Source organism: Equus przewalskii, chromosome 6 (assembly GCF_037783145.1).
Source record: "Equus przewalskii isolate Varuska chromosome 6, EquPr2, whole genome shotgun sequence".
NCBI lineage: Eukaryota > Metazoa > Chordata > Mammalia > Perissodactyla > Equidae > Equus > Equus przewalskii.
Genome location: NC_091836.1, coordinates 54882809 through 54893601, shown reverse-complemented (window position 1 = coordinate 54893601; position 10793 = coordinate 54882809). Strand labels below are relative to the sequence as shown.

Genomic DNA, 10793 nt, shown 5'->3' with positions numbered 1-10793 from the left:
AAGCCATTTTAACTGTGATGTGCCTCAGTTTCCTTCTCTGTCCTAGGAGAGTAGCACGTGCTCGACCTCTGCGCGGGGCTGTGGTGCCGGTCGGAGTGAAAGCGGTGTATGTAAGCTTTCTGAAGCCGGCAGCACGCTCTACCCGCGGCAGGAAGGCAAGCTGGTGTTATCCTCGAGCCCCGAGAGAGACTGCTGGAGGAAGACTCCAGCTCTAAAATTAGTCCGGCTTCCAGGCCCGGCGCCGGGAGCGCCCTACGGCTCGCCGCGCCTCCCCCAGATCCCCCCTCCTCGCCCGCCCCCTCTCCCCCGCGCCGCACTCCGAGATCGCTAGTCATCCTGGACGCCGAGGCTTCTCTCCCCCTCGCCCTTTTCGCTCGCGGTTTGGGAGGAGGAGACAGCGCGAGAGAAGCGAGAGGGGGAGACTCGAGAGAGGGGCTTGGCTGTGCGTCGGCGTCGACGGTGATGGGGAGCTGGGAGCCGCGAGGCGGCGAGCAGTAGCGGCGGCGGCGGCAGCTCGGAGCAGCCACAAGAGCCGGCGCTCCTCCCGGCAGGCTGCGCTGTGATCTGGGTTGCGGACCGGGATCTCGCGCCCCCGTCCCCCTCCTCCCGCTGCCGTTCTCCTCCTCCCGGCTCCCCTCCTCCGCCTGAGAGCCCCCGCGGCGGCGGCGGCGTCCCGAGCGCCGAGCGCCTCTGCTCGCGGCTCTGGTCCCGGCGAGCGCGCGGAGGGCACTGCGGCGGCAGCGGCCGGGTGGCCGGTTCGCCCTGGCCAGGAGCGCCCGGAGAGGAAGACCACGGGGGAAGCGCCTGGTAGAACCGTGGATCGCCGGCGGAGGCAAGGGTGCGTGGGGGATTTTTAGCGTGATTATTTGGCTGCCGGGCGCACCGGCTGGAGCGCGTCTGCCGGACCACAGCTCCAGCTGCCGGGTGCAAATGGGCTGAGAGGTGGGCTCCGGGAGGCGAAAGCCGGCAGAGCGCGTGGGGGAAACTTTTCACCTTGTAAAGTTCTTGCCTCGGTTGAGCTCCGAGCCGTCGCCGCCGTAAGAAGGAGGGAGGGAGGCTCGGTCCTGCGGCGGTAGCCCGGAGGTTGGCTTGGAGAGTTGGCCAAGTTTGAAGGCTGAAGATTTGGGGAGGGGGCGCGGCGGGCCTTGCGGATCAGTGCATCCATCCCTGGGCCCCTGGAGCTCCTGGTGCCCGCTGCAGGTGGATGAGAGGGTCCAGGCGGCGAGACTGGTTGGTGGCCGGTACCTGTCGGGCGCTGTGGCAATGTTCAGAGGCCTATGGATGCACTTGGTGGACCCGGTGGCGCAAGTTGGGTCGTCTCCTGGCGAGGCGCCGGTCGAAGCAGGGAGCCCAGACTCCAGTTTCGCCGAGGAGGGGAAGGGGTTACTAGCCAGTCCTGCGGTCCACTTCACGCTTGACTCCGGCTTGCGGGGGTCATTGGCAGGGTGAGACGTACTGAATGGCAGCGGCTCTCGGACTGGGGCGACAGCTTTTTACGGAGTGCCAGGAGGAGGGACTTTTCCTGCTATCTTGATAGGGAGAGGGAAACCGGAGAGTGCACGATTTTTGGCGGGCGTGCGTGAAGGTTGCTTGTCTTTGAAAAGAAAGCAGCCCGGGTCTGACGGTCCTGGGGGTGCGTTATAGCCGCCTTTGGGTCGGGGGCGCGGGAATGCGCCAGCGCGCCAGTTCTGCCCTCCGGGCCCCTTCTCGCGCCGTGCTGGGTGGACTCCCCTCACCAGGACCAGCGTGAGTGCGGGGACCGAGTGGGAGTTTGAGGGGCACGGGCGGGGAGGCAGCCGAGATGGCCGGGACTGTCTTCGCGTGGCGCGCGGTGCGCGCCAGGATTCCGCCAGTGGGGGTCGCTGAGCTAAAGTGCATCAGGCCCCCGGCTTGCGCGAGGTGGTCAACCCGGGTATTTTTAGCTGTCCTGTGGTCTGTATTCCTCCCTCCCGCTGACTTTTGTCGCGTGTGCTTTGCGAGATGGTTAAACATTGACCATGATTAGGCTTCGCGGAAAGCAACTTTTATGGTTCACTTTTCCCTGCCCCGCTTTTGTTGGGGGGTGGGGGGCGCGCTTGGGGCAAGGATGCGGGGGTGGCGGGAGTTTGGATTCCAGCTAAGGGAGCCTTTCGAGTAGCCTGCGACAAGAGGAAAGAGGGGGTGCTCCCGGGATGTGTGTGTGGTGGTGGTGGCATCCGGCGGCTGCAGCTCCTTGTAATAATGGGGGCAAGCCAAGCATTGGAAGGTGGTCCTGGAGCGGATGTGAGCAGGGAGGGAGCCTGCAAAGAGCTGGCGAGGTCGCCGTGGGGGACTAGGAGAGGCTCCCAAGAGGAAGAGGCGCCTGCGGCCGGAGTGTGGGCGGTCGGTGGCTGTGGCTCGCGGAGTCTTCCCGACACCCGGCGCCTCGGCCCCGGGCTCCTTCCCACCACCGCCGCGCGCGCACTGGGACTCCGCTTCTGGTTTAGGCGAACCTGCAGCCGCCGCGGCGGGAGGGAGGGAGGGAAGCGCGGATCCGGCTAAGGATTGAAGAGTCTTTTCTCCATCTCGCCCCTCCTCCCTCTCCTCCCCGCCCCCAGACTCCCGCGCGTTTGTTTTCCAAGTTGGATCCCACTTCCATTTACAAGTGTCAGACAACCCGCGCGAACCTCCCCCACTCACCCCGGCCCCAGCCAGACGGGAGAGGGGGCGGGGGCGAGCTGTCTGGGGATCGCCTAGGGCTGTGCGACGCTCCCACGGGGGACTTGACCAGCTTGGGTTCACATGTACGGGTCCTTGATGTTTAAAAGGTACACATAAACAAACAACGACAACCAAACCACTCCTAGCCACTTGTATTCCGCCGCTTTTCTCTTCCTCGCCTCGGACATATTAATTTTCTGGCCCCAACGCTTGTCTTTTCAAAGGCGATCACGGGTAGTGGGAGGAAGGGGGCGGGGGAGCAGGCCGACCAGTTCATCACGGTGGATTTGTGCTCCTGGCTTTGTTGCTAGGATTAGATTCTCTGATTGCACCGGGGCCGAGTTGAAATAAATGCAGAGACTGAGAACCAGCCAAAAAGACTGCAGACGACTTTGCGCCTGATCCAGGCGGCAAATTCAGGCGGTGGAATGGGGGAAGCCCGCGATCTAGGAATTGAGGACTGCGGTGCCCACTTCTCAGTGTGGATCAAAGAGCGTCCAGATTTCGCCTCCAACGGCAGGCACTGAACTTCTCTTAACGTTTATCTAACGCTTGAACGTTGTCCTGTTTTGTGACGTGGCCATTTGAATCTGAGAAGGAAAGGAAGGGAGGGGATTGAGTGAGAGGAGGAGGGAGAAGAGATTGAGAGATTGAGATTCTGCAGAATCCTGAAAATTGCACGGAGTCAACTGCTCCTGCTTTTTTTTTTTTTTTTTTTGAGTTCTTATTCCTAAATTGGAGCAGTTGAGCAGTGAGAGAATAAAGGACAGCCAAGAAAACCAGGGCGCCAAAAGACAAAGACAAAAAATGCATGATAATTTTCGCGCTTTGATGTGCTTTTTTTCTAATAGGGTTGGAGTGGGGGAAGGGTTTTTAACATTTTACAAGGAGAAGAGTTGTCTCAGCATCAAACCAAATGCTAATGTTTAATCATGAATCCTTGTTGCCTTTTTGGAACTTGGACAATGAATGGTACTGGGGCCAGTTTCTATGCACCGTGCACTGGGAAAAGAAAGTTCCCAGAACTGTCCACTTATAATGTCTTCATATCTGAGCCACACAGAGAACTCCACATGAAAGGCAGCTGGCTCAGAGATCAGAAATCGGTCAGCTGCTGGGCTGGCTCCATCTCTTGTAGCTGCAGGATTTTCACAGCCAGTGTTTGTTGACCAGTGACTGGCTATCAAGCCCCGCCCCCCTTTTTTCAAATTTTATTTATTCTAGATCCTGGCAGAGTCATTTGGGGGATTTTTTTTTTTTAATCGTCAGTGCCCAGTCTATGTGTTAACTAGCAATTACTGTTGTGCTGAGCTACTCAAAAGTGAAATGAGTAGCAATAAACTGAGTGGATGCCCACTGACCTGTATGCTATATGGTTATTTTGCCTGATCACGGCTTTTTGTAAGGCAGCAGCTCTTCAGGCTGCTCGCATAACATTTTGATGTGTCAGGTTGTGTTATCATCCTTGCTTTCTTCATACACTGCAGATTGACCTGCTCTAATCCGGCTGATGAATTATGTCAAATAGAAAGAAGTAGGCAGTTCCAGCAAGGAGAGGATACTTACTCATTACCGGCTGCTCTGAGGAGCACTCCCCATGGCTGTTGTGTTGTTATGTTATATTAATAGCTCATAATGCAAATAGGACGAACGGGCTGCTTTATCTTACCATTTGTGGAGCTGGGTGTGGCATTCAATGATACCTCACATCTGTCCAGTTGACTGGTGGGTTGGCTTTTTCCTTTGGGACAGGAGGGAAAGGATAATACTGGGGATGTTAGTTTCTTCCATTGTGGGTCATTCCTGGGTTTTTACCTTCTGCAGGAGCATGGAGTGGGGATCGTCTGATGGGGTCAGGTGTGCCAAGTGGATTGATTGGCACATCCGTTTGGATTGATGTCCGTTGATAGCTGGGGAGGACTGTTGATGGACTGTTGTTTTTGCTGATTGTGACAAACACCAGGGAGGAATGAAAATGTAAAAAAAAGTATTTGACAGACCTAGAGGGAAAGACATGTCTCCTGCCCGCTTCCTTCCTGCAGACAAGAGAGCCCCTGATTTCCCCAGATATGCATAGTCTTAAAAAAAATAAAGAAACACAACCCCTGTGAATATTACTTCTTGATAACATTTTCTGAAACATTTTTCGATCTCTGATTGTTGAGTGTGTCACTGTGAGCACCTTTCTACTTTATGTGGGGCTTGGGTCTAGGTTTTATAGGCTGTCCTCTTAGGGTGACCACAGTGCCTACTGCCTAATAGGCACAAATAAATACTTGTGGCTTAGGTGACTTCCTCTGTGGAGACCCTGAGAGTAGGTATCTTTTCTTTGTTTGGGACAATTTGATTCTATGGGCTTCTCAAGCTTAGCGATTTTTCTCTCACTTAAAGAGTATTCCTTTAATAAGTTTTCTTCTTTCTTTGTTTACATTGCCTCCTTTTCCTCAAATTTCTTCCAAAGAATAATTTTAGGAAAGCTTGCCTTTCCTTTAAGAAAGAAAAACAAAAAGATTCAGTTTAATGTCCCAGATTGAATTTATTGAGAACATATTTAACACTTGTTTAGCGGCTACCAAAATAGGCTCTCAGTTACATGTAACAGTGACAAATGACCATTCTAGTAGTTCTGGATTGGAATGGCAATCCCAGGTTACTTTTGATTTTAGCCTATTCTAGAACTGAGTTATTTTTGTATTAAGTAGAAGGGGTGAAAGTTTGAGAATGGGTTTGCTGGCATGATGATGATCAGAGAAAATAGAGAACAGATTTCAAAACTTAATGATCAAATTCTTCATGTAATCAAAGTGTGTCACTTCTTTCACTGGATAGATAAATGAATGTGGAGGCCTGGGAGGAGGTATGAGGAGGAGTGTGGGATTGTCCTTCTTTAGACAATGCTTCAGCAGAAGGCTCCCTTGCTTGGACAGGAAAATTGTACAGGGGACCTTGAGAGGCATCCTTGAACAGATTTTAGTGTTGCACCTTTCTGATCTTTCAGGGTTCCAAGTCTGTGGATTATAGTCTCTATTTAATAAAGGAAATTTGTTTAATTAACTCTTGCCCTTGTATGTCTTAAATTTATCCCTCGGTTTTTATTCTGTAAAATCACATGGAATTTAAAATCCTTTCCTTTCTTAAAAAAAAAAAAAAGAAAGCTTCAGGGGGCCAGCCTGGCAGCCATAGTGGTTAAGTTCGTATGCTCTGCTTCTGTGGCCCGGGGTTCGCAGGTTCCAATCCTGGGTGCGGACCTAGCGTTGCTCATCACGCTACACTGTTGCAGCATCCCACATACAAAAAATAAGAGGAAGATTGGCACAGAGGGCAGCTCAGGGCCAATCTTCCTCACGCACATACAAAAGGCTTCACTTTTAGTTTTTGCTTTTTTCTATTTTCTTTTTCTTTATTTCTTTGATCTCTTTAAAAATTTCATTTCTTTTAAATTTCTTTCCAGTAATATTTACTGAACGTACCTCCCTTTGCAAGGCAGTGGGCAGGATTCAGATACATCCTTTGTAAAAGTAAAATATAACTTTTGCTTTTATGTGCTTGTTTGGGAAGATGGGAGATACCCATGTGTGCAAATTAGAAATCAATGCATGGCCATATCTGTTAATTGACAAAAGAATGTCACTGAACAGGGTCCTAGAGGAGAAGGGAGAAATTAACATGAGCTGAAGTAAACTTTTAGGAGAAATATAAAGTGAATATAATCCAATGTGATAATTCTTTGTGAAACCCTAATGTAGGCAAGACACTACAAAATTAAGCGAATCTTTCAGTCCTTTAGGACAGGGCTCCTTTTTGGGAGAACATACTCATGGAACAGGCCAAATAGGCTGTTGGAATATTATTCAATATTTTGGGAAGACACCAGAATTTATTCAGCCCCTTTTCTCCATTATCTTTTTGTGCCTCCTCCCAACTTCAAAGAGAACCTTTAGGCATTTTAAATGTGTCTGGGAGCCTGAATGCAGGTGTGTCTGCATGCCCCACCGCCTCCCCTGCATACCCATGCACACACTGTGGCTTCTAGTGGTTACTTCAGCAATTCTGGCTTTTTCGATTGACTATTGGTGGTATCTAAAAAGTACTGGTACAAATTATCTGCCTTTTGGGGGATCCTTTAAAGAATCATTTATTTTTGCCGTTTCCATAATATTTAATGGGTGTTTATGGCACTACCTATTATTATTCAACAGTTAACTCTGTGGGGCTTCTCACACCACCCCAAGCTCCCCAAAATGATCCTAAAGCAGAGTACTCAAGCTTGACTGAACTTTAGAATCACCCAGAAGCTTTTAAAACAACTGATGCACAAGTTGCATCCAGACCATTTAAATCAGAATCTCTGGGGGTAGGACCCGGCGTCTTTATTTTTAAAGTTTTAAAGCCTCACAGCAGATTTCACTGGGTAGGTTGTGCATCAGATCTGGAACGAGAGTTCCCTCCTATCCAGAGCTCCAGACCTCAGGGAATTTGAATGAAAATCAAGAACATGTGCTCTGCATTCTCCTGCTGTGGATGTAACCCCCCCACAAACTCCATTCTGGGTTGAAGTTGAGCTGCACTGGCCCTGAAGGAGGTGGCTAGGAAGGTTCAGGGCTTCCATGCTCCTGCATTTTGGGGTCTCAGTTTTGCCAGTTGTTAGCATTCCTTCTGTTGCCTGATGTGGATTTATCCTGTTTCACTCTTCACTTCCTTCTCCAGGAGCTGGTAAAGGAAATTTGGAAGGTTTCAAGCATTTCCACAAACGGAAATTCTTCCTCTTTTCATCTTGGACTCTTGCTCTGGGGTGTTTTTTTTAATGTAATTCTGAATTTGGGGGATGGGCTCAATGTCATCCATCAATATTGACTCCATTCTCTTTTAATTTGTAGGGATTACAAGAGATGTGTGGCATAAAAAAATGAACCATGTCCTCAAAGAGCTTAGAGTCCAGTTGTGGCTAAAGATGGGTACACTTAAAAACCCCACAGCGCTATTTAATGTTGGAGGTGGAGGGAACCTACTCCGTTGGGCAGGCATGCTTCTGGCACGTGCTAGAAGAAACTTCTTTCCTTACAGACTGATGTAGTTGGCTATTCTTAGTTCCGTGTTTTCGGCTTACTTATGAATGTCAGAGTTAGCTTTGGCACAGAGAACTCTCGTGTTCTGTCCTTTGGGAATTCAGCTTTCAGGTCTGTTGCTTGCTTTTTAACATTGAAAAAAAAAGTCAAGTAAATGGTACACTTAGTAATGCTTGGTTCCGGAATGTGGGTGAAAAGGCCAAAACGTTCACCTTGGATGATCACCATGACTTGCTTGTACATGTCCTTTGCAACGCAGTGGCAAATAATATTTCAGTTATTTTTCTATTTCTTTTCTTTTCTTTTTTGAGATGTCAGAGATAAGCCCCGCTGTTGAGTGAGGCATAGATATGAAAGGTTAACTGGAAATTTAATGGTAACTTCGGGACTTCAACTAAATTAAATCCCAAACTATCTGACAAAAATTATAGCCTTTTCAGTATCGTGGGAAGGTTAAAAAGTGAGTACCCTAGAGCAGCTATTATGTTTCACATTTAGAAAGAAACTCCAAATTATTAATGCTACTAAATATCATTGAACATTACTTCACTTGTAAATATCTGAAAGCTTGCCAGATAATGCAGATTAAATCTAGTGACAAATGTGCTTAATGACAGTATAAATGTCATTTTTTTCTTTCAGATAAACACTGTGTGCACACACGTGTGTGTTTTCTTCAAAAGCAAAATGAGGCTATATCTTGGGAGGGGGTAGCTTGATCTTTTTTGAAATCTAGAGCATCTATTACAAATGACATTTTTTTTTAAGTGTAAGTGTGTGATTAATATTTTCAGCATCTAAAGTCTATTCTGAAGACTGTGGTTTGAAACTCTCTGTTTGGCTCTAGGTGCTGGCTAAATGATGGCGGTTGGTCCTGTGATTGGCTGGACGGTGTGTTATGTGATTCGTGTGGCACGGTCTCATGCCAGGCTGGAGTTTGTAGCTACGGTTTCATCAGGTTGGCCTGGCTATAGAGAGCCTCACCAAAAAGAAATATACACATGAAAGTGGGCCAAATGCAGACAACTTTACCATTGCCGGAGTTATGGAGAGAGTGAGGTGTGAATCTTTCCCACATTTCAAAACAAACCCCAAAGTTTCATAGTAACACTTTCAATCAGATGAATCAGAATTCAGAAGCGTATAGTAATCTCCCTTGAGAATTTGGTACCTATCTGATAAGATTATAAAGGCATTTCAGAATGTCAATTAAATGGAAAAATATTCCTGGAATTGAATATAATTAAGAAATGTTGAAGTCTGGTGTCTACATATTCACATGCAGTATTAGATGTTTTAATTAGTGAACCAGGATTTAGATTTATTGACAGAAGGTTTCTTTCTCATGGCATGTTTCACTCATTAAAAGCTCATAATGTCTTGCATCTTTTTAGCTGTTGGAACTTGACCATTTGCCATTTTGTGCTTCTTAACTTCCGTGATGTGTGCTTCTTTTTGACTTTGCACCTGGTTAGGTTGCTGTTGCTTCTCCCACTGATGGCTGTTCCCAGAGAGTGAGCACATGATATTTCCTAACTTTATGAATTGTCATCAAAACATCAGACAAGGCTTCTTACTACTGAAAATCAAGGATTCTGGAGTAAAACTATTACAGTGGAATTTTTGCTCTAGCAGTTTAAAAGTAATTTGTGAGATTAATTTTTTCCTTATAACTATTAGCTCTATATTATATTTATCTGCTAGCAGAGTTTACACTTAAATCTGCATTTCTCCGAGTCCTTTTCAGTTTTATGGTTGATGGTTTAGTGATAGAAATCCTTTTTACTCCAGATTGTTGGCATGAGAAAAATTTCCCTTCATATAGGAGATTGGGAAATTCTTTCTTTTTTAATATCCTCATTGTGGGATATATATATTTTTGAACTGCATTGGATGATTATGAATTCTTGAAAGTACCACGATTAGTAAAGAAATAACTTGAGAATGTTGACAACAAGTGACGAAGGGAGAAACACAGCTCACGGAATCTTTGAGAATTTGTCACCACCTCTTTGCAGTTTAAATTTTAGCTGCCTACCCTACTGGCATTATGTGAACAGCCAGTTTTGTAAGATTTCTAAATTCCTCATCTTCATAGGTATATTCTCTAACTAGGAGCTGTTTAAAGTAATCTAGCATTCCATCTTTCCTGTAGACATAGCAGATCATTCACAGTCTGGGTGAACTAAGTACATATTACATTGTTAGTCTTTCTGATGACCTGTGCTGGGTTCTTCAAATCCGTGTCATTGTTGGCAAAAATACATTGAGTGCTCTTATTACCTTTGACTGACTTTACATGGAGCTTATTATTAAATAAATGTGATGCCTGACCCTTCAAAAATTAGCTGTCTCAGTTGGATTATGTTTACCTAGATAGGCCCAGAAAAGGACATAATACACGTGTGACCCTAAGTCAGAAAGATGGCGCCAGCGTCTTTTATTGAGTTGAAGTGACATCATCTGCTTGGAAGTCCCTGGATTAACAATGGGACAATAATGTCTTCCATTTGTATTCAGGAGACAACTACTCCATTGAGGAAATTATGCAATCTAGGCAGTTGATTGGGAAATGGAAGACGAAAACATATTTTATTGCCAAATCAATTTCCTAGGTCTCCTTGAATTATCCAATAATTAGATAATCTTCTTTTAACTTTGGAAGTGCAGATTTTGTATGTATAATTATTTACATTAATCACTTTATTCCCAAGTTGTATTCAGCAATGCACACAGTCTGTTCAATTTATACTCTCTGTATTTCTGTTAAATAGGTAGAATTAATAACATATACTTCTTCTCCCAAGAGAAAGAGGGAGATACTGGTACTTTATGAGATTTGCCAATTTCCTGCAGCTCATCAGTGGTTATTATAATAATCAAAGTGAATAAGCCTAGATTGCTCTTATACAGTAGATATGTTTTTAAATGTGAGTGTAAATCCCATTTTTCAAAGCAAATCACATTTGAAATGCATTCAATTAGGGAAAACTCACCGTTTAAGCAGATCCTGTGGCACGCTCTTTTGTGAAGTAAAGAATATTTTGT

General features: G+C 46.6%; 2 protein-coding genes across 5 annotated transcripts in view; one reads left to right on the top strand and one right to left on the bottom strand.

Moving 5' to 3' along the window:
• Positions 1 to 315: 315 nt before the first annotated feature.
• The window catches only part of FAT3 (FAT atypical cadherin 3), a 618234-nt gene continuing 607756 nt past the window's right edge, over positions 316 to 10793 (top strand). For all 4 annotated transcript variants that reach the window (XM_070623917.1, XM_070623915.1, XM_070623916.1 and 1 more), the window contains exon 1: positions 316 to 838. The gene's annotated coding sequence lies outside the window, so the exon portion shown is untranslated. The remainder of the gene's footprint in view (positions 839 to 10793) is intronic.
• Positions 328 to 1878, bottom strand: LOC139084253 (basic salivary proline-rich protein 2-like). The gene is made up of 3 exons (XM_070626629.1): positions 1737 to 1878; positions 1010 to 1477; positions 328 to 917 (listed from the first exon to the last, which is right to left on the bottom strand). Exons 1-3 carry the CDS (start codon positions 1876 to 1878, stop codon positions 328 to 330), a joined length of 1200 nt encoding a protein of 399 aa, XP_070482730.1.

Coding starts and splice junctions, on each gene's coding strand:
- LOC139084253 (XM_070626629.1), bottom strand. CDS start 1,878: ATGCACTTTAGCTCAGCGACCCCCACTGGCGGAATCCTGGCGCGCACC. Junction 1,478..1,736: donor CCGCACTCACGCTGGTCCTG/GTGAGGGGAGTC, acceptor CTGTCGCCCCAG/TCCGAGAGCCGCTGCCATTC. Junction 918..1,009: donor CGGCTCGGAGCTCAACCGAG/GCAAGAACTTTA, acceptor TGCACCCGGCAG/CTGGAGCTGTGGTCCGGCAG.